Source organism: Triturus cristatus, chromosome 9 (assembly GCF_964204655.1).
Source record: "Triturus cristatus chromosome 9, aTriCri1.1, whole genome shotgun sequence".
In the NCBI taxonomy this organism is placed as follows: domain Eukaryota; kingdom Metazoa; phylum Chordata; class Amphibia; order Caudata; family Salamandridae; genus Triturus; species Triturus cristatus.
The window spans coordinates 305,231,296-305,255,669 of record NC_140592.1 but is presented as its reverse complement, the minus strand read 5'-3'; the positions used below and the strand labels follow the sequence as shown (position 1 = coordinate 305,255,669).

At 45.3% G+C, this 24,374-nt stretch overlaps 1 protein-coding gene across 1 annotated transcript in view; it reads right to left on the bottom strand.

Moving 5' to 3' along the window:
* LOC146797786 (uncharacterized) overlaps positions 1-24,374 on the bottom strand; it is a 420,200-nt gene that overhangs the window by 237,510 nt on the left and 158,316 nt on the right. The window contains exon 3 of the mRNA XM_085624971.1: positions 22,113-22,582. Within this exon, the coding sequence (XP_085481097.1) occupies positions 22,113-22,582 (470 nt within the window). The remainder of the gene's footprint in view (positions 1-22,112; positions 22,583-24,374) is intronic.

Sequence of the window (24,374 nt, the reverse complement as noted above, 5' to 3'; positions counted from 1 at the left end):
TGAAGTGAAGGAGGGGGAGTGTGGAGAGTTTGGGGGCTCATGTTTGTGATGGAGTGGCTCCGCATGTGCGTGCGCACGTCCAGGCAGTATTTTTTCTGTGTGTCAGCCTCCCAGCCAGAGTCCTATGTTCATGGAGCTGCAATCTCCAAGACATAGGGCAGGCAAGCCAGCAAATTCATCGAGAGAGCCAGAATTAAGTTTGGTTTGGCTTGAAAGCCAAAGCACGAGCCAAGCTATCAAAAGATCTGGCACGTAAAACATTTGAACAAACGTGAAGTCAAAATATAAATATGACCCGTTTCAATTAAAAGAAATCGTTTTTTTCAGTCATAGGGCTGGGGTCTATTCACAAAGTGCATTTGTAGTACCTAAAGTATTACTACACAAGAACTACTCACTTGCTACAAAATGCTATTCACAAACCTACGAGCAGAGACCTCCCCTCTCTTAGCTTTTCTGGGAGGAAAACCCAGCCAGACTGGCAGGGATCTCTGCGCATGTATCTTTAGATCATTACAATTGGGAGAGACAAGTGGGAGAGGCTGAAAAATGGGAAACACGTCTAAATGGGAGGAGCTCCGAGAAATGGGAGGAGCTCAGAGAAATGGGAGGAGCGGTTTAGTGAGAGAGATGCTAACACGAATCAACACACACTCTCAAAGAGTAGGACCATTGCTATTCACAAGCTATACTTCTGACCTCACAACAACACAAAAGAGGTCAGAACAAAAACATTTGTGAATCGGACTGTAGTGTTTCAGTTCACCAATGTATTGAGTGACCTTTCTTAAAAGCAAATGTTGAAGTAGAAATGCAGTTAGCAGTTTTTGTCTTTTATAAACAGCTTTAAAGAGGCAATGTGCCAGTGCCTGGCATATTTGGCCCAGCTTTGTTTTGCCTCGCCAGTCCAACAGGGCCAAGGGCCAAGCCAGTGCCAGACAGTCGCCCAAACCAGGCTCCAGATATGCTTGGCTTCCTCCCATCTACTGCTGCAACTGCATAATCTATGTCTGGATCTCCACTATATTTAGCCCACAGTTGCATTTTACAACTACCCTTCAGATTTGCAAATCATCCTGCATGTTTCACATCACTACTTATGTTTTCCAAGGTTTTAAATGAGGCTGAAAATAAAATGATGTGAATGATGTTTACATACTAGCAGTTCGGCTACACTTTCATTTAGTAAGTTATCACTTTTTAATTTATCGAGCAAGACTTTTCTCCCTTTTGATTTGAAATTAGTGGGTTCCGTAGTGCTGCAAATCACAGGCATAGAGCCACATTCAGCTGAAGGTTTAGTTTGCTTCTTTTTGGTACCCGGTATTTGATTTGTACGGCTACAGCCGACGTGTGATCACTATACACTTCATTCTGGGGACTCTACACAAATTCTCTGATTTGACTGGAGAAGCCTCTCCTTGGAACAGTTTCATTCAGCAGAGAGTGCATGGAGGTGCAACTTTTCAAATCCTACGCCATATTTTCAGCATACATTGGACGGCCTAAAAGTCAACACCTCCTTAGCATTTGATGGTAATTATTCAGGCTTTTTGGAAACACTGATAGTGAAGAGGCAGAGGTCCGGGTGACAATTCATAACACATTTGAAACCATTTTTACAATGCTGGACATACGCATTGGTGGTTCAAATTATTTTGTCTTCACCTTCCCTCTCTCCCCACACTCCTTTTTAGGTCAAGCCTGGACAGCGCATGCGCTGCTCTGCGAGCCCTGCTGTACTGGAGTATGTACTTGAAGCCCCGCCCACTCTCCGCACATATTTGTCATTGGCTTGTGTCATTGTCCTTCGTAAATGCTGGCTTCTGATTCGTTATTGGGCTTGTTAGTCCCTCCTTAGTACTGCCTTGTCTTTATTTGTAACCACCCATGAGGACTGGCCCTTTTACTTCTGTTGTTACAAGGTACATCTTCTTTAGTCTGTAAGCACTATTTTCTTTAATGAGTTTCTCTTACTGCAGGAGGGTCTCTCGTGTGCAGATGTGGCCACCGGCTTGTTTATTTAACTCATAGCAAACGGGGGCTCTTCAGGGGCCATAGGAAACAGAAGGGGGAAACTCAGCGATGCCTTCAAGTATTTAGAATGCAATAGGTCTCGCATTTGCAAGAGTTTAAGATATTGGCATTGTAAATGACAATGCCTTTTACTTATGTTTTGAAATCTAAAACATAAATACAAGGCATTGTCATTTACAATGCCAATAGCTCAAACTTGCGTAAATGCGAGACCTATTGCATTGCAGATGCTTGTCTACCTTGTGATCAGAATTTTATCCACAGCAGATGGATTAAGGAATGTCTGGTTCCACACAACAGTGCAGAACATTGGTCTACACCTGGCTTGTCCAACTTAGCTCTGAAAGTTGGATCCATGCCACATTTTCAGGATCATCATGGATGAACGCAGCTACTAGATGGATATTGCTTGTATGGATCCATGCCAATCTGCTTTCCGGGTCGTTTTGTTTGGAATTCACTATTGCATGCGGACATTTGTGGACTTGGATAACAACTGTGCACCATTGGTCTGTTTTACCACCACTGAGTTCCATGTTAGGACCACAGGCTTCAGAACTGAAACCTCAGCTCTGATCACCAACTTCAAACCAGCACTGGAAATGTGAATGTGTAACCACGTTACAGAGCGTACAAATATTATAACAGTGCAAATCTTCTATCAACAGATTTGGTCTGAGGAGGTAACTAACACTCTTGGTTGATACAGTATTGTGAGGGGTTCCATGTAACAAAATATCTATCTACAGACTTTATAACAGTATAATGACAATACTCCCGTAAAGGCCTATTGGCCTTAACATGGGCTTTCATAGTAAAGATGTCAGACCTGTCGTCTTTATCATGACTTTTCATAATAAATAGATCACACCTATGACATCTAACAAAACATTTCCCAATGAGCCAATCAAACCTATAGCCTTCAGCAGTGGGTATAGCATAACTAACACAGCCCTACAGCATTAAGTGTAATCTTTCCCACAAGACAATGTTCAGGCATGCAGCCATAAAACTATGAACTCAATTATAGCTGTAAAACGTTTTTCACCCCTCTTAAGAGTGATAATCTTAAAAGGGCCTAGCAAAATTATCACAATGCAAATCTTCTACCCCTGGGGCCGATAGAGGGGGTTACCAGCATTAAAACTGTTGCCTAGGACAGGAATCTGTGAGAAACCATGTAACAGAATACCTATCCATGGCTTTAACACTGTGCTAAAAGATTCACTGTTAGAATCCTATTGGCTGTAGCATCGGTTTTTCACAATAGTCAGACCTGCTGTATTTTGTCATAACTTTTCTTAATAAACATATCAGGCCTATAACCTTGATCATTGGCTTGCCACCATAACCAATTCATTTCTGCTGTATTGAACATACATTTTCCCACAAGACAAAAAATGCAGTATAAATGACTCTTTCAGTAGAAGCACACAACACCTGCCCAATCAAATTCTGTAGAGGGAGACAGCTGGAAAAACATGCTCTCTCATGGAGTGGTTAGCGACTCCTTTAGAAAAGAATATCCTTAGAGACGACCCTAAGGTTCAGCACCTGAAGAAACACAGGTATCTTGTATGCCTCCATTCCAAGTACTAGCAATAGTGACACAATCACTACTGATCACTACAGCCATTAATGGGGACCGCACACACTTCCAGTAACAGATCCAACAAAAGGAACCCATACTCCTCTGATCTCAAAGGAATAAATAAGGATTGCCTGCAGCTTTAATTCCAGAGCGACAAGTACTAACTCGTACACCACAGACAACAGAACCATGTGGAAGCACTGCATGGATATCAAATCCCTGAGCAGCCAATGGGGATTCCATATACTTCACATTCTAGTCCTTCCCTCAAAGGTCAGATAATAAGGATACAATATACTTATAATTCCAGACCAACCAATAGAAACTCCCTTGGGTTGAATGGAAGTGTCAGAAACTTCCTTGAGGTAGAATAAATCCTTTCTATCTGAAGTCAAAATGAAAAGAATATATGCAACCGGGTCGCCTAAGAACCAGCTCTGCCCATGCATATATTTAGCATTTGCATGCACCCTTTACCCATTTTATCGCCCAGTACTGTTTATGCCTCCACAGATAAGAAGGATCCTTTTTCCTGTAGGGATGTAATTAAGGCACTGTGCCACCTAAGGTGGAGTCTGTGCCCTGGTGTAACTTTAATTTAAGACTGGATCGCCGGTCACTTTGGTCCAATTGCGCAGTCGGCGAAGCAGAATTCAATAGGACACTACACGAAACATTCGGAAGCACCGAAATCACAAGAAGTGTCTGCCAGGGAGCAGCGACATGAGCTCTTGGTCGATCTGCCCTTGTTGTAAATTGAAACGACGATGTGGTTAAGCATTTACTAAAGACATGAATTCTCCTTCCTTAGAACATGTCTCTTTCGTTATGTTGACTAAAGTCTGGACTCCATTTTGTATTGTCATGTCTCCACGTGCTTAACACGAGAAGAGTCCTATCTTCGTGTTAGTTGCTCTTGCAATCTGCCTAGTAACAGTCTATAAATAGTTCCTTAGTCCGTCTGGCGCATGCCCAGGCTTGACCACATCTGTTATCAGTTAGCCCTTGCTTGACCATGTTTTCGCGGGCTCAAGGAGTGTGTCAGCTCCGCCCATATATTGATTCAGTATCGAAAATGACCATAAAAGGTATTATTCTTTGCCTCATGTTGTATCCACCCACTTATGAGCCCCTCTGTTGTGTATAAAAGGGGACCGTATACGCAAGTTCGGGGTGCTACTCTATGCAATACTGAAGAGTGTTGTATGGATTGTAGGACCACCCTTAAGGGTTAATAAACTTTGTCTTTGTACTTTGCAGTTTCCGTGCCAACTTCCTTATAGATTCCATTGCAGGAGAGCGAACCCTTGTGTCCTGCTGGCCTAGCTGGGGCCTGTATTCATCAATTGGCGCCCGTCACGTGGGGCTCATCGGCGACTCGGATGCTCGAAGGATTGGTCGCGGCGAAGGTGAGGAATTTGGCCGGGGATGTGATCACTGCCAGAGGCACTTTAGTCCTGGCATCCCGAGGTTTTTCTTCCTTCCCTTCCGAGCTGACCATCCGGGTGGCGCCGGTCCTCGACTGAGACCTCTTCTGTCGGTCCTGCCGTGACAGCCGTTTGGGCGAATTTTGGAGCTTGGCAGTTGGAATCTGGACTCTTGATTGGTAAGAACCGTTGTACGGTACTTGCTCCGAGTTTTTGAAGCCTGGCTTGGCTCTTTGAGTTTGATTTGTGATGACCGGTCATATCTTGTATTGATTATTGTGAGAATATATGCGTTGCAACACATATAGGCAGGTAATGTGGAGATATTTCTCCAGAACTGTGTAACTTTGAACGGCACAACGTTTAAGTGCCATTTTTGATAATACTGCATATTTTGCATTATTTTTGAGCATGCCTGCTTTTAGCGCACTCCGTAAGTGGTGCTGCTGCTTTGGAAACCGGTTAAACCTCGAGGAATCTGCTCCAGCCCCCCCTGAGGGGACTCCTAATAGGGATATGTATGTGAAGCATGGTCTTTCCTCCATAATGTACAGCACAGTATGGAGGAAATATACCAGAAAGGATCCTGAGTTACGGTGGCCGTTGTATGGGTCGTTTGATATGCGTAAGATTGAGTATGTGGAACAGTGTATGTGTAAGCGGCGTGCTCGTCAAGACATGTTTGAATGTGTGCGATTATGGGTGAAGGAAGTGCGTGAGCGAGAGAAACTTGAGAAAGCGCTGTTTGATAAAGAGCAACGGAAGAATGATCATGTGAGAGCACAGGAAGCAAAGCGTCGGGAGGAAAGAGAACTGGCGGATAGACAAGAGAAAGAGCGTCGGTTGCAAGTCTCGGGTCAATATGCTGTTCGTCAATCACTTTATCCTGTCCTTAATAATCCTGACGATGATTTTTATTTATTAGATCGTTCTCCGCCTCCTTATGTCGGCGCGTCTGCCCCGAGGCCACAAGATTCTGGATCGGCGTCGGGTAAGGTGGACACGCGGTCAATGTTATCGGCTGAGCGAATGGGTGAGCTTCGGCATGTTTCCTATCGTGCACTTAAGGGCAAGTTATCCCTTGCTGAGTTGTTGAATTCCTGGGAGTTGTGGCAGGATAGAGAAAAGTTGTATTTTTTGGGCCACTTTTCTGAGGAAGTGATTGCTGCTTTCCGGAAATATTCCAGTGTCTTTGAGCCTGACGATGTGGTATTAGATGCTAAAGCATTGCGTAATGGTGTTTTCTCTCCCTCTAAGGCGCCTGATGCGGTTCGGCGGCTGTTTGCGTTGCGGGACGCGGTGAGGGACCTTAAAGAGAAAGCACGCCAACAAGCTGAGGAGGAGAAGCAGTCGGATTCGCATACCGGAGATGGCCACTCATCCACCTCTCAGTCAGATAAGAGCGACCTAGTGCATACTAAACCAATGCGAGAGGCGGCACCTTTGTATGTTCCTCCTAAAGGAGCGGGGACTAGCTCGGATATTACCTCCGCCGATGCTAAGGGATATTTTGTGTACAATTGGGTTTATACTCCTTGGCACAGGGCTGACGTCATGGCATTAAAAAATGCGTTGCCTGATCCCCGCAAGAATCCAGCGGCTTTTTACGAAGAAGTCGAGGGGGCCTTGAATTCTTGTACTATGACCTTGGCAGATATAGATTTGTTCTTTGGGCTTATTTTACCACCAGATATGTGGCGCTCTGTGCGGAAGGTGGATGATGTTGCCGCTTTTAAGGCTCGGTGGTCTGAGCTTGAGGATGAGGATAGGGAGAGGAAACCCGCGCAGAAACCACCTCAGCTTATCTTAGATCTCCCTGCTGCTATTCTGACTAAGTTGAAGACAATCATTCCCCCTAAAAAAATTGACTGGAATATGCTAGCCTCGTGTAAGCAGAAAGTTGATGAATCAGTTGCAGATTTCTTTACGCGCTTTGAGGAGACGTTTCATGATTTTAGTGGTCAGTCACTTACGGATGATACGGGTCGACACCTCTTTGCTGATAAATATGTGGCGAATTTACTACCGGCGATCGCAGCCCGCCTAAAAGCGAGTGAAAGTTCTTGGTCCACTGCGACCCCGACAGCCCTCCTGACTATAGCTCAGTACTTTGAGTGCCAGGAGCAAGAAGTGAAGGGGCAGGAGGAGAAAAAGTCGAAGGATTTAAAAACAAAGGTGATGTTAGCGCAAGTATATGGTCCGCCCCGCCGGGGTGTCAATAGAGGTAGGGGAGGATTTTATGGTCCTCCCTCGGGCCGATCTGATTTGAATAGGAATCAATGTGCGTATTGTAAGCAATCGGGACACTGGGCCAGGGATTGCCCGGCGTTGCATGCTTCGCGTCAGGGACACAATTAGGGTGGCCCGAGAGGTAGAGGGGTTTTCTCGAATTTTAGAGAGAATTCTAACGATCACGCTCGTTTTGACCCTGCCGGGCAGCAACGAGATAGGCCTAATGTTTTCGATCGACAAAACCAGTATCAAGTGTCGGGGATTGACCGTTCTGGGTACCATGATTCTCAGCATGCATAGGAATGCGTTGGATGGGGTTAGAATCAGTTGAGGTGCCGGTTGATCAGAAGGGTCCTTACGTATCAGCTGAGGTTTTGGGTTCTACTGATCAGTTCCTAGTGGATACAGGAGCGACTCGTAGTGCGCTGTCTAAACAATTGGTTCCGAGGGCTCCCCCATCTGGCTTAATGGTTACATCGGTAGGGTTTGATGGTACACTCTCCCGAAGCCCTCTTTCGCGGCCCCTCACATTTCAGGTTGATTCTTTTTCTGCACCCTGTCCGTTTTTGCTTGCCCCGAACACGCCGGACAACATTATGGGCCTTGATATGTTAAAACACTTCAGAGCTACGATCCGCTGCTCCCCTGCTGGAGTGCGGGTGATATTAAATGACAATTACCCCCGGTCTGAACAGATGTGTGTGGTTGCAGAAGATGCTGTGTTAGCTACCCTCCCTTGTGCTTTGTGGGCCACTTCGGATACTGATGTGGGACAGATGGTGATTCCGCCTGTTCACATTAGTGTCCAGGAGGGGGCGGTGCTACCACGCCTTCCACAGTATCGTATTTCGCAGGAGGGGGAAGAGGCTCTTATACAGATTGTGCAGGATTTGATTAAGGTGGGAGTAGTGGAAGAAGTTCCCTACAACTTCTGTAATAGCCCGATTCTACCCATTTTGAAAAAGGATACGGATGCTAAAGTCTATCGGTTTATAATTGACTTGAGAGAAGTGAACAAGATCGTGATACCTCAGTACCCAGTGGTCTCTGATATCATGACGTTGCTTACTTTGGTCCCGCCTACGGCGACCACGTTCTCAGTTATTGATTTGAAAAATGCCTTCTTTTCAATTCCTATTCATCCCGATAGTCGATACCTTTTTGGTTTCACTCTAAATAATAGGTCTTACCGATTTTGTAGAATCCCTCAGGGCTACACAGAAAGCCCTAGCATTTACAGTCAAGCTTTGAAAAGACAATTGGATTCCTTTGTTCTGCCCGAGGGTGTCGCCCTCATTCAATATGTCGATGACATCTTGCTGGCGGCCGACACTCCGGAGTTGTGTGAAAGGAGTACGTTGTCTTTACTTTCCTTTTTGGCATCCCACAATCACAAAGTATCTCGGAAAAAGTTGCAATTCTGTAGACAAAGGGTGACTTATTTGGGTCACCTTTTGTCTAAGGAGGGGCGTGCACTCACACCAGATCGTGTCCAAGTAATTTTGGACACTCCGACGCCGTCCACGCAGAAGGACGTGCGTGCATTTTTGGGTCTTGTTTCGTTTTGTAGGCAATGGATACTAGGGTTTTCACACATAGCTAAGCCATTGTTAGCCCTTTTGACAAAAGACACACCTATTCCGCTTCCTTGGTCGAATGAGTGTGACACTGCCTTCCAGAAATTGCGACAGGCCCTCTGTTCAGCACCAGTGTTAGGGACTCCTGATTATACCAAACCTTTTTCGCTGTATGTGCACTCGAAAGATGGATGTGCATTATCAGTTTTAGTGCAGATGCACGGCGACAAGCAGCGCCCTTGTGCATATTTTTCGGCTGTACTTGATCCTGTTGCCCGAGCATTGCCTGGTTGTTTTCGCTCGGTTGCGGCGACAGCTGTGTCAATACGCCAAAGCGAGGGAATTGTGTTATCTCATAAGCTGTTGGTATTAGTCCCCCATGCTGTTGATGCCCTGCTTAATCAGACAAAGACGCAGCATTTGACCAGTGCCCGTTTAACGGGATATGAGCGGACGCTTTTGGCTCCTCATATTACGTTAAAGAGGTGCGTAACGTTAAATCCGGCCACATTGTTGCCATACCCCGAGACTCAGTCTGAAGCACGGAAAGCACATGATTGTATTCTTGTGACTGAGGAACAAACAAAGGGTCGTATTGATCTCCAGGATACGCCCTTTCCAGATGTAGATGGAGAACTGTGGGTGGACGGATCATGCCTGAAGCTACCAGATGGTACGACTTCAGCAGCGTATGCAATTACCACACTGCAAACAATAGTGGAGACAGCACGCATACCATAGAAATCAGCTCAAGCAGCAGAACTGATAGCATTAACACGAGCATGTGAGCTCAGTACAGGATTGTGTGTGAATGTTTATACAGATAGCCGGTATGCCTTCGGAGTAGCGCACGATTTCGGCCTGCTCTGGAAGGAGAGAGGGTTTTTAACGTCACATGGAGTACAAATAATGCATGGGGAGTTAGTTCACAATCTTTTAACTGCATTGACATATCCGAAGAAAATTGCCATCGTTAAATGTAGCGCCCATAGGAAGGTAGTCGATAAAGTTGGAGAAGGGAATGCGTTGGCAGACCGGGTGGCACGGGAGACTGCGATGCAGCCCGGTGTTACTGCCATGTATGTAGTGAAGTCGCAAGTAGAAAGATGGCACGATGCGAAGGAAGAAGTGCGAGAGATACAGAGGACCGCTTCTGATAAAGAACGGGAGCAATGGTCCAGTGAGGGAGAATTGGATGATGAGGGTTGTTGGAGAAATAAGCAGATGGATAGATGGAAATTACCCACGGCTTTTGTACAACCTATGGTTCAGATGGCACATGGGCTAGCACATGTTGGAGCTTCCGCAATTGTAAAATTGCTTACCCAAGTCTGGGAGCATCCAGAGATTGCTAGCATGGCAAAGAGGGTGGTGCAGACCTGTATGATCTGCCTGAGGTACAACCCAGGAAAGGGTACTCGAACTCCAGCAGGAGGATTTGTAACACCTACTGCACCCTTTGAGGTTTTGCAGATGGATTACATCCAGCTTGAGCGCTGTAACAATTTGAAGTATGTTCTAGTAGTGGTTTGTGCCTTTAGCAAATGGGTTGAGGCATACCCTACGAAAGACAATACTGCAATGACTACCGCCAAGATGCTGTTGAAGGAGTTCTTCCCTCGATATGGCGTTTGTAGACTTCTGTGGAGTGATAACGGACCTCACTTTATAGCGGATGTTATAAAGTATGTTTTGAAGGGTCTGGGCATCACCCAGAAGTTCCACGCAGTGTTTCACCCTCAATCTGCAGGACTAGTCGAGAAGTATAATGGTACACTGAAGCTCAAGATCGCTAAAATCCAAGCTTCGACATCTTTGACTTGGCCAGATGCTTTACCGCTGGCGTTATTGTCAATCAGATCGGTACCGCACTCTCGAACCGGTCTTACACCGTACGAGATTGTTTTTGGACGCCCAATGAATATTTGGGGTCCACCAAAACCTAAGACTGTGTATGATGTACCTTGTGTAATGATGAATGATTATCTGGCGCAGTTAACGGATAACTTGGTTTCTATTCATCAACAGGTCCGGGAGGCGCTCCCTGATCGGTCCACCGGTGAAGGACATAGTCTCCGGCCTGGCGACCATGTCATGGTAAAGATCTTTGACAGGACGAACAGCTTGGAGCCGAGATGGGTGGGTCCTGAGCAGGTCCTACTTGCAACGAGGACGGCTGTGCGAGTTTCCAACAGAAAGAATTGGATCCATTCCCTGCACTGCCGCAAAGTACCGCCCGGATTGGTGGAGCCTGCTGTATTGACCGATCAACGAGAGATTCTGACCACAGAGAAAGGCCGTGCTGTGGAACCGAACGACGCTGAGGAGCTCTTTCCGGATCACGCGACTCCTGGAGGAAAGCGATATCATCTCAGGCCAAGGAAGTGAATTCTTCAGTATCAGGACATGTTGTCAGAACGGCCCTTGGGTTAGTGAAACGGAGAGCCAATGAGGCAAGGGGGGGGCATCAGCCCTGCATTAGTGTAGCGACACCCGTCTTGGCCCGTTGGTGAAGAAATCGACCGCTGCCTAAGGGGAAGAGTTCTGACAAACTTTTAGTTTCAGGAAGATATTGATCCTTTATTCTGACATGGAGAAAAAGAAAATCCTTTGTGCAACAAGTTTTGTGCTCACGGTAGCTATTGTTGGGATAACCACATGGTTTGTAGAGGATGTGACTCCTGCTCGAGAGTTACTTGTGTGGACCACTCCAGTGCCTGAGGAGCACTACTTCTATACCCTTCCGTATCAAGAATTGAAGCATCGTCAGTCTTATTTGAATAACACTTTCATCCAGATGTTGCATCATACCCACGTTGCCACGAATGCTACGAACTGTTGGATATGTGGTATGATGCCAGCTCATCAGAAGAAAGGAGGAACGCCATTCATACCTCTTCCTTTCTCTCATAACGACTCTTGCAGAGCATGGTACACTTTGCTTTTTGCCACCCGGAAACCCACAGTGGGACGATTACTCTTCAGACTCAATAAAGAATGTCATCAGGATAAAGATGGATATCCGCAAGCGAATGGGACAATTTGGGAATGGGAAGAGTATCGACCAGACAATGAATCGATTCCTTATATTTTCACGAACACCAGAGACACTGTGGGAAAAGACAGATTTGTGATTCAAGTGGCACAAGCTCAAGCGGACCTGTGTGTCCAGAGTGTGGGTTATATTCCTGTTGGTGTTAGTGATTGCATTACCATATTAAACATCGACGGGTTGAATAACAGTACCTTCTTAGCATCCCATAATACATACTTCGTATGTGGAAATAAAGGTTATTACCGTCTGCCAGCCGGTTGGTCTGGAGTATGTTATGTGGCATTTCTATTGCCTCCTGTATTTTTGGCACCTGCATCCTATCATAAGGATTTGAAGTTGTTAAATAATGTGACTGTAAATAGGTACAAACGCACTCTATCAATTGATGATGTGGATCAGACTGACACCAGTCTGCAGCAGTATATTGATTTTAATTTAGGATTGTTTTTCTTCGTTGGAGCTGCCCTAAATAGTAGGAAAGTTCGAAGGTTAACAAGAGTGGTAGAGGCTGTGACAAACCAAACCGCTGCTGCTCTTGGGAATCTTACGGAAGAATTGCAGATTACTAGAATTGTTGCATTGCAGAATCGTATGGTGTTAGATGTTATGTTAGCCGACCGAGGTGGAGCTTGTAAAATTATCGGAAGTAGTTGCTGTGTGTTTATCCCTGACCACACGCCATCAGTCTATAATGCTATCAACAGGTTGCATAAAATTGCAGCTGAAATCCATACAGAAAACGGCACTTGGTCCTTTTCTGGATGGTTTTGGGCATTGATCACTGCTTGGGGTTGGAAGGTTTTAACTGGTCTCTGTATTATTGTAGCAGTTCTGTTTTCTTGTTGCATCTGTGTCCAATGTGGTCCCTTGCTCTGTTCCTTATGTGTATCATTCTGTATTCCCGATAAGAAAGCTATTTCCGATGTCACTTATCAGAAACATTTAGCTAAAGAAGTAGAAGAAATGATGACAATTGACATATATGATGATTATCCTAACAAACCGGATGTCTTCAGTAAATGCTGAAAGGGTCGTCTGTTGTAAATTGAAACGACGATGTGGTTAAGCATTTACTAAAGACATGAATTCTCCTTCCTTAGAACATGTCTCTTTCGTTATGTTGACTAAAGTCTGGACTCCATTTTGTATTGTCATGTCTCCACGTGCTTAACACGAGAAGAGTCCTATCTTCGTGTTAGTTGCTCTTGCAATCTGCCTAGTAACAGTCTATAAATAGTTCCTTTGTCCGTCTGGCGCATGCCCAGGCTTGACCACATCTGTTATCAGTTAGCCCTTGCTTGACCATGTTTTCGCGGGCTCAAGGAGTGTGTCAGCTCCGCCCATATATTGATTCAGTATCGAAAATGACCATAAAAGGTATTATTCTTTGCCTCATGTTGTATCCACCCACTTATGAGCCCCTCTGTTGTGTATAAAAGGGGACCGTATACGCAAGTTCGGGGTGCTACTCTATGCAATACTGAAGAGTGTTGTATGGATTGTAGGACCACCCTTAAGGGTTAATAAACTTTGTCTTTGTACTTTGCAGTTTCCGTGCCAACTTCCTTATAGATTCCATTGCAGGAGAGCGAACCCTTGTGTCCTGCTGGCCTAGCTGGGGCCTGTATTCATCAATCTCTCTCCCCACACTCCTTTTTAGGTCAAGCCTGGACAGCGCATGCGCTGCTCTGCGAGCCCTGCTGTACTGGAGTATGTACTTGAAGCCCCGCCCACTCTCCGCACATATTTGTCATTGGCTTGTGTCATTGTCCTTCGTAAATGCTGGCTTCTGATTCGTTATTGGGCTTGTTAGTCCCTCCTTAGTACTGCCTTGTCTTTATTTGTAACCGCCCATGAGGACTGGCCCTTTTACTTCTGTTGTTACAAGGTACATCTTCTTTAGTCTGTAAGCACGATTTTCTTTAATGAGTTTCTCTTACTGCAGGAGGGTCTCTCGTGGGCAGATGTGGCCACCGGCTTGTTTATTTAACTCATAGCAAACGGGGGCTCTTCAGGGGCCATAGGAGACAGAAGGGGGAAACTCAGCGATGCCTTCAAGTATTTAGAATGCAATAGGTCTCGCATTTGCAAGAGTTTAAGATATTGGCATTGTAAATGACAATGCCTTTTACTTATGTTTTGAAATCTAAAACATAAATACAAGGCATTGTCATTTACAATGCCAATAGCTCAAACTTGCGTAAATGCGAGACCTATTGCATTGCAGATGCTTGTCTACCTTGTGATTAGAATTTTATCCACAGCAGATGGATTAAGGAATGTCTGGTTCCACACAACAGTGCAGAACATTGGTCTACACCTGGCTTGTCCAACTTAGCTCGGAAAGTTGGATCCATGCCACATTTTCAGGATCATCATGGATGAACGCAGCTACTAGATGGATATTGCTTGTATGGATCCATGCCAATCTGCTTTCCGGGTCGTTTTGTTTGGAATTCACTATTGCATGCGGAAATTTGTGGACTTGGATAACAGCTGAGCACCATTGGTCTGTTTTACCACCACTGAGTTCCATGTTAGGACCACAGGCTTCAGAACTGAAACCTCAGCTCTGATCACCAACTTCAAACCAGCACTGGAAATGTGAATGTGTAACCACGTTACAGAGCGTACAAATATTATAACAGTGCAAATCTTCTATCAACAGATTTGGTCTGAGGAGGTAAATAACACTCTTGGTTGATACAGTATTGTGAGGGGTTCCATGTAACAAAATATCTATCTACAGACTTTATAACAGTATAATGACAATACTCCCGTAAAGGCCTATTGGCCTTAACATGGGCTTTCATAGTAAAGAAGTCAGACCTGTCGTCTTTATCATGACTTTTCATAATAAATAGATCACACCTATGACATCTAACAAAACATTTCCCAATGAGCCAATCAAACCTATAGCCTTCAGCAGTGGGTATAGCATAACTAACACAGCCCTACAGCATTAAGTGTAATCTTTCCCACAACACAATGTTCAGGCATGCAGCCATAAAACTATGAACTCAATTATAGCTGTAAAACGTTTTTCACCCTTCTTAAGAGTGATAATCTTAAAAGGGCCTAGCAAAATTATCACAATGCAAATCTTCTACCCCTGGGGCCGATAGAGGGGGTTACCAGCATTAAAACTGTTGCCTAGGACAGTAATCTGTGAGAAACCATGTAACAGAATACCTATCCATGGCTTTAACACTGTGCTAAAAGATTCACTGTTAGAATCCTATTGGCTGTAGCATCGGTTTTTCACAATAGTCAGACCTGCTGTATTTTGTCATAACTTTTCTTAATAAACATATCAGGCCTATAACCTTGATCATTGGCTTGCCACCATAACCAATTCATTTCTGCTGTATTGAACATACATTTTACCACAAGACAAAAAATGCAGTATAAATGACTTTCAGTAGAAGCACACAACACCTGCCCAATCAAATTCTGTAGAGGGAGACAGCTGGAAAAACATGCTCTCTCATGGAGTGGTTAGAGACTCCTTTAGAACAGAATATCCTTAGAGACGACCCTAAGGTTCAGCACCTGAAGAAACACAGGTATCTTGTATGCCTCCATTCCAAGTACTAGCAATAGTGACACAATCACTACTGATCACTACAGCCATTAATGGGGACCGCACACACTTCCAGTAACAGATCCAACAAAAGGAACCCATACTCCTCTGATCTCAAAGGAATAAATAAGGATTGCCTGCAGCTTTAATTCCAGAGCGACAAGTACTAACTCGTACACCACAGACAACAGAACCATGTGGAAGCACTGCATGGATATCAAATCCCTGAGCAGCCAATGGGGATTCCATATACTTCACATTCTAGTCCTTCCCTCAAAGGTCAGATAATAAGGATACAATATACTTATAATTCCAGACCAACCAATAGAAACTCCCTTGGGTTGAATGGAAGTGTCAGAAACTTCCTTGAGGTAGAATAAATCCTTTCTATCTGAAGTCAAAATGAAAAGAATATATGCAACCGGGTCGCCTAAGAACCAGCTCTGCCCATGCTTGTGTTTAGCATTTGCATGCACCCTTTACCCATTTTATCGCTCAGTACTGTTTATGCCTCCACAGATAAGAAGGATCCTTTTTCCTGTAGGGATGTAACTAAGGCACTGAGCCACCTAAGGTGGAGTCTGTGCCCTGGGGTATTGTGAGTTTCAAGGACATGATTAACAGGCATTATGGGAATGCATGAAACCGAAAACACAGCTTCGAAGAAAAATATACTGTATATTATTCCAATCCCAATATTAGATGGCAGGAGACTGCACAGGGAGTGATCCACATCTATTCATGCACCAACCTTCAGAGCAGAGTACCCAAACGAAATAATTTTTTTATGAAACAGGGAATCTCTGTCCCAATGAAACTAAAAGCAAAGTGCTGGTAAAAGATATGGCAAACAAGTTCACCATTATGTCCACCAGTTTCCAAAACTTTGATTGGGGGTCATGCAAACGAAATGATCAATGCTTTGATGTTAGGAGAAAAAAAGAACTGTCGGTTGGAAGCCATATTCGACTCAGACCAGTTACAGTTACACAAATGAAAGAAACCAAAAACATAAATAACCACCTAGGTGTACTTATAAAGTTCTAGATCTGAACACCAAATATGGTATGGTGCGTAAAATACCTCTGTTTGAGATATGTTTGAGTATTGCATTATCTACACAAAAACCAAACCCAAAAATGTAAATGGCATAAAATTAGGCTGCTGGGCTATTCATTGATTTGAAGAAACTGATGATATCACACTGCCCTGATTGCTGACCTGGTTAGCGGTGAAACATAGAATAAAGTTATAAACATTATGTAAAATTCAGAAGACACCAAAAGAACCACCATGATACAGTAATCTGATCTAAGAACAGCCAATATGCATGTGCTGCCTCTCTGAGAACAGATACTGGAGACATTATGGATATCAGATCTTCAAGCCTTCAAGACCTTCCTAAACCTCTACCAACCCCTGCTGAGGGCAACAAAGAAGACAGCCCTTGCCGCACGCATCAAAACGAGTGCCAACACCAAGGAACTTTTCAACATTGTTAAAGAATTCTCCAACCCGTCTGCCAGCGAAAACAACATCATACCCTCACAGGAGCTGGGTGATAACTTCGCCCACTTCTTCTGCAACAAGATCACAACCATCTAGAGAAACTTTGAACCCCAACTCACACCTATGGACTTCTTCGACAGACCCCACCACAGTAACCAACATGAACCGCACCCTGACTACATCGAACATCCTCTCCATCCAGAATACCACCTCCACTATGAACTCTATCCACTTGGGAGCTCCCACTGACCGGTGTGTGCATCACATCTTCAACCTCGGAAACCAAAGGATCGGGCAGAAACTCACCACGCTACTTAACACCTCTATCACCACCGCAACATTTCCTGATGCCTGGAAACACTCAGAAGTCTGACCACTACTGAAAAAAACAACTGCCATCCTTAGCTAACTCAAAAACTACCGGCCAATCTCCCTGCTCCCATTTACAGTGAAGGAACTGGAAAAAAAACATCAATAATCAACTGATGACACACCTGAAGCAGAACCAGCTCCTCAACGCCTCCTAATCTGGCTTCTGCAGCAATGACAGCACCGAAACCGCCCTGATCACAGCCACCAATGACATCCGAACCCTCCTCTACCAAGGAGAAACAACAGCTTTGATCCTCCTTGACCTCTCAGCAGTCTTCAACACACTGATTGAAAGACTCCACCACATCTGCATCAAAGGGGATGCGCTCAGATGGATCACCTCCTTCCTCACCGGAAGAACGCAGAGGATCCACCTCCCACCTTTCACCTCTGAACCCAAGGAGATCACCTGCGGTTCCCCACCCCCGGCTAATCCCTCAGCCCTACGCTCTTCAACGCACATATGAACCCACTAGCCACCATTGTCAGATTCCACGGTCTCAACAAAGTTTCCTATGCTGATGATACCCAACTCATCCTCTCATTCATCGGCGACCCCATAACAACCAACTTCCACAGATTGACAAACGTCGCCGACTGGATGAAGAACAACTGCATGCAGCTGAACACAGAAAAGATAGAAGTACTGATCTTTGGCAACAGCAGCAACACATGGAATGACTCCTGGTGGCCATCAGTACTAGGACCCAAACCCACTTGCTCCGAACACGCCATAAACCTCAGAATCATCATTGACAACAAGCTCACCATGAAATCACAGACCAACGCTGTCTCCTCTGCCTGCTTCCTCACTCTGCACATGCTACATAAGATCCAAGTGGCTACCCCTACCCACGAGACGCACAGTGACACAGGCCCGCATCACCAGCCGATTGGAATATGGCAACGCCCTCTCTGTAGGAATCGCCGCACACCTCCAACAGAGACTTCAGACCATACAGACTGCTGCAGATAGACTCATCCTTGGCCTTCCCCGATGAACCCACATCACACCCCACCTCAGGCAACTCCACCGGAAGAGATGCCAATTCAAGCTGCAGTGCTGACTCACGAACACAAGGCACTACGCAACCAAAGACCTGCATACATTTAACAACTGCCTCCCTTTCACTTGTTCATAGTCTCAGCATCTAACAAAGCAGAAGTGGAGGACGCTCCTTCTCCCACATTGAAACAAAGACCTGGAACAGCCTCCCCACGTACCTCCAACCATCACCTCACTTCCGGAATTTCAAATGGCCCTCAAGACCTCGCTGTTCAAATAAGCCTCTGGGACCTGCAAGTGCCTGGATACCCTATCGGGTGATTAGCCGTGCTTTACAAATCCTGATTGATTAATTGCCTGATTGAGATCTTAGACTGGCCAAGAGGAACCTAATGATATGCAGGTCACTTATTAGAGATGCCCCACACCATTGAACCTTGAATGACTAATTATGGTTTAATAGACCTGGCAGTGTTTGCAAGAAGCCAAAAGGAAGAGGACAACCACTAAATAACCAGCATATCTCTAATTACAGAACTGCCACCTAGAAGTATACAAACTTGAGGTCTGATTACAGCATGTTGGAACATCATAAATGGCAGATTCAAATACAGCTGTCATTGCCAGCACAATCATTGTGAATTAATGTGCATGTCAGGCAAGTCCCAGGAACCAAAGTGCAGAATTCAGAAAACTCAGATTCTAGTGCAGTCTATGTAACTACCATTTTTTTCACAAAGCACAGTGCCTCCCACCGGGTCAGATCTCTTTACGTTCACTACCTGCAAATTGGAAGGTAGGGAACATAAATTGGGCATTCACCCTTAGCAGGAGGGCTTGTACTCTCAAAAGAGTACAAAAGTGCCTGATTAATTGGGTGTCGATACACCACGGATTACTTTGCAGAGATCGGAGACACACTGCAATTCAGATCTGAGACACTGCAGACAGATGAGAAACAAACAACTACTAACTCACACCTCACCCGAGTCTCGGCCTAGGCGCTGTAAAAATCCCCTCACTAAGCCTTGGTTTTCTAGCTCTTTGAAAATGCAAAAACAGCAAGGTAAAAGGCAGGAATGGAAATGGAGACAGGATTATTGCCCTATGGCCAGAACCTCCCTCAAAACTCAAAATGACCCAAAAGACTTATTATGCTGCCATTGCTCAAGCTAAAAGCTCATTCTATGGTGAGCGGATTGCCCTATCTGGCAATAACACTAAAGAAATCTTTAATATCGTTCAAAGCTTTGTAGCTCCTAAAGTAGAGACCAGCGGCCACACCCCGTCTCTTCCCTTGTGTGATGAACTCTCTTGCTTTTTTGTTAACAAGGTTCGGGCTCTGCAATCCTACTTTGGTGACCTGGATAGCCGTCCAGTAGCTATGGTACCTACCCGGCTGGCCTCTCCTTCCACCCTTGTTAAACTTACAGCCTTTGAACCCATTCCTGTGGTGGGCTCGCTTGCTGCTCTTACTACCCTAAAATCTGGCTCACCTGCCAATCCGTGCCCAGCCAAACTGCTGGCCGGCTCTCTGTAGTGATTAATCCGAGGATGAACTCGCTGATTAATGTATCCTTAGCATCTGCTACAGTCCCTCCTTTTTGGAAGCAAGCGATGATTGTCCCTCTACATAAAAAAAACGTTACTAAATCCCAATCTTCCTGCCAGCTATCGCCCTATTTCTCTTTTTCCTGCTGTGGCCAAAGATTGTGAAAAATTGTTCAAAAAACAGTTGTCTGCTTTTGTGGAACAGCATGACCTTCTGCACCCAGCTCAATCAGGTTTCAGAGCCTCTTACAGCATGGAATCTGCGTTGGTGGAAATTTCGGAGTCCATACGCGAAACATTAGAAGTTGTGGGTAGGGCAGTATTGGTCCTTTTGGACCGGTCGGCAATGTTTGACACCGTGCCACACGCCCTGCTCCTGTCGGGTCTTCAGGACATTGGCATAACAGGCTCTGCATGGAGCTGGTTGAAATCCTTCCTTGAGGGTAGAACTCAGCAAGTCTGGATCCCTCCCTTTACGGCTAACCCCCAGAATTTGTTGACCCGGGTTTCACAGTGGTCGCTCCTGAGCCCTCTATTGTTCAACATCTATATGTCTCTCCTCATTTGGAAGGCAAAAGACGTGGGTACCAAAGTCATCACATATGCTGATGACAATCAGCTTCTTTTCATTTGGAAGAAAAATGAGACATCCTCTTCCAATGTCAAAACCTGTCTGACAGCAGCGTTTGACTGGCTCACTGCTGCCCAGCGTAAAGGTAATGAGGATAAAACCGAGATTCTTTTCTTCAGTAACTTCCCTCCTCAGTACTGGCACTCATTCTGGCCAGATGAGTCTCCCCGGCTTATACCACGGGGTCAACCTGTTAAGAACTTAGGGATCTGGGTTGATGGAAAGTTGAGCTTCAGCCCTCAGATCAACAAGCTGACTGGAATGTGCTTTGGTATTTTGAAAGCACTTAAAAAAGTTTCTGCATTTACTCCCTCTATCCGCAAGGGAAATGGTCCCTCGAGCACTCATTACCTCTCGCACTGACTATGCCAATGCTTTGTATATTGGTCTGCCTGTCCATCTACCGGACAAACTTCAGATAGTTCAAAATACCGCGGCCAGAACCCTTCTCAACATCCCTAAGAGGATCAGCATCAGGCAGCACCTTCGTAACCTGCACTTGTTACCAGTGAAAGTACGGGTGAAACTGAAGTCCCTTGTAATGGCTAATGCTGCCCTTCATGGGCTCTGCCCGGTGTACTTAAGGAAATGTTTTCAGTTCTATGCTCCTGCTAGGCAGCTTTGCTCTTCCACAATGCTGATGGCCCGCACCCCCAGGTTACACCTTAAGAGGGTAGGTGGCAGCTCATTCGCTTACACGGCGGCGGTGGTCTGGAACCAACTCCCTCTTGACTTACGCCACCTTCAGGGTCCTAAACATTTTAGGAAGAGACTTAAGACCTTTCTCTTTAATTAAGCTGTCTTTTCTTTTTTCTCTATCTCCACAATGGGCTCACGCCGGGACTCTCTGAGCAGCTGTGCGCATTACAAAATGCTATTACATAACATCCCTATCTCTGAGTTCAATACAGAATTGGGCATCCACTCAAGGCACAAGATAAGAAGGGGGGGAAGCAACAAACAGATCAGGTCACAGCCCTGGTGGAAAACTGGTAAACCATATATCTCTGATCCTAGTTCAGACAATGACTAAACAATCCATCTCAAACTTCAATGCAGAAGGGGGTCGAGGACCTCAGATACTAGATGAGACCCGTGAGAGCACCATAAGCTTATATCATAGTGTAAGCATTGGGAATAACATGCACCCAAGGTCCAAGTTCACATGTTTTAGGCATAATACATTTTTACCCCCCCCCCCACCCCTTTTCAGGTAAACAACACAGAACCCTGCGCTACAACTGTGCTCAGTACTTGGGACCTCTCCAGAGCAGAGCCTACCATTTCATAGGCAGAATTAGCATCCTATAGTGGCTGGTGTTGGGTCATAAAAGAGCAATGGGTGAGAATTAATGTTTATGGCATAGTAGAATAAGAAGGCCACAGCCACTGATAATAAATACTGAAATATTCCTCATTCATAGTTAATCCTATTCTCATTGCTACATCCTCATCTAGAAAAGCACTGCTTGGTAGCAAGCTTCACAAGGTAGCAGACATAAAAGGCAATTTGGTGGGAAGAATGGAAGCTCACGTCTCACCTCCACAATGCTCTTCAAGTCCCGGACATATGCCTGTTCCGTCTCCAAGATCTCCAGTACCACCCGATCCACATGGGAGAGCTTGGCCTTGGGGTCCCGAGCTTTAGTTAGTATAGGGGAGCAGGAACAGCTTTGGCTTTCAGCATGAAACCGTTTCATTCCATTGCCTGCATGTCCGGCCTCACACTGCCCTTCCAGGTGGGCCACCGGGGTCAGGTCCAGACTGATGTCGCTACCATTCTGCGGCATGTAAGGGGAACCATAGTGCGAGGAGCCGAGTGCCCCACTGCTGCCAAAGGAGCTCTGGCTATCCTGCAGCGAAGCCGAGGAGGCAGAGGAGCTGAGGCTAACGGGTCGGTCGCTGTCCGAGCACACAGTGTTCACAGAAGTGCAACTTCCTGAGATGGGGCCAGCGGACATGCTGCCGACGATCCCGCTCAGCGAAGAGACGGATGAAGGTCTGGTGCCCACTGAAAGACAAAAACATACATTACAATTATACATTTTTAATGAGTCATTAGGAACATGTATCCCTTTCAAGATGGCTACCAAGCAACTTTTTCTGCCCATCACAAGGCTAAATACTCTCATCTCATGGCTGATTGACCACAATAGTGACTACGTTAGCTCACTCATGTAGTACCTGTATTGGCTCCTTGTCCAATTTATATATTTTTTAATAGTAATGATTACAAATTTTGGGGAAATAACCTGTGGGAATCTGTGTTTCTAAGCTGTTTCCCGCTCGTTTTCCCCTATTTCACACAGAGCGAAAGCTCAGTGTGAAAACTAAAAACGTACAATTCCAATGGGCCAGGTAACTCCTGTTTCCAAGCCCATCGATTTTTGCAGGCCACTAATAAAGACGGCCTAAGAGAACAATCAAGCATGCAATTGGATTACTCAGTGACATGAATAACATGCCCCCAATACCTGCTGTATACATTACATAACTACACAATTTCAAGGAAATAAAGTAATTTAGTGCTCAATGTACAGTTTACTCAAATGTATGTTTTTATATTATACAAAACAGCAGCAGCAACACAACTGTCAAAATGTGGCAATGATCAGAAACTAAATTTATACCTAAAAAAATATTTTCAAATGATCTACTGTGTTTTAGGCAGGAAAGTGCCCTCAGATTACAAAATGGCTATGCGATCGTACAGAAGGTAACAACGCACTATACTAATACAAAATAACATAAAACGTGACCCTCACTGCATGATCCCTATATTATAAATTACCCCCCAGCACAGAATTACTACGTATGGCATAGAGAAACTCTACCTCAGTACAGCAGTATGCACACGCAGCAAGTTCCGCTTGGGCATACTTACTCACTAGCCACCATTCATCTGCACCAGTCAAACCAACAAAGCTCAAACCCATCACATGCCAGAAGGAACTCAGTACAACAAATCTGCAACGCCATTCTCTTCAATTTAACTAATCATTACCTAACCATCCAACATTCACAAACTCATAGTTTAACCTCACTAACCCCTCCATTGCTGAATCTTGAAATTAATGTTGTATCCACTAAAGTCCGGAGGATGAAAATGTGAAACAAACTAAGGGCCCGATTCCGATCCTAACCGCATCGGACCTGCCCGTTCGGATTCCTTTCCGAGTGAGCCATTTCGATGGGCTCGGTAGGAAAGGAATCTGACTCGGTTTTCCAGATGGCTTTCGACGGGCTCGGAGAGCCCGTCCACCATCCCGGAAACCCTTCAGTACTCCCCCGGCCGGCTCTTTCCGGCAGAGAGAGTACGATGGCAGTTTCCTACAGCATTTCTGTGTGGGCCTTTCCGACACAAAAAGGCAGTGGGAAATTGTCTTTGTGGGCCCTCAGCAGGGCCCCCATGGGTGCGAGGCCGCCATGGGCACCGATGGTGCCCCCCTGTTGATCCCTGCACCTGGTGGCAGGCACCTTGGGGTTCCTGCCATCGGGTGTACGGATGAACTGCATCTCTGCACTTAACAATGCGAGCATGCATTCTGTTCGGAATGCATGCTCCTATTGTTAAGTATAGGATTTCGACCGAACAGGGTTCTGTCGCATCCTACTTGTAGGTCTGGAACCGACACCAAGAGGTCATTCGGTTCCATTTCCTGACCGATGTCAGACGGATTCTGGTCCGTCCGACATCGTAATCGGCCCCTATGTTTCACTTGTGAACCTAATAAAGAAATGCAACTGTCATATATACTTTTCTTTACAAAAGAGTTGATTTTCTTTTCTTTCAGAATGGACAT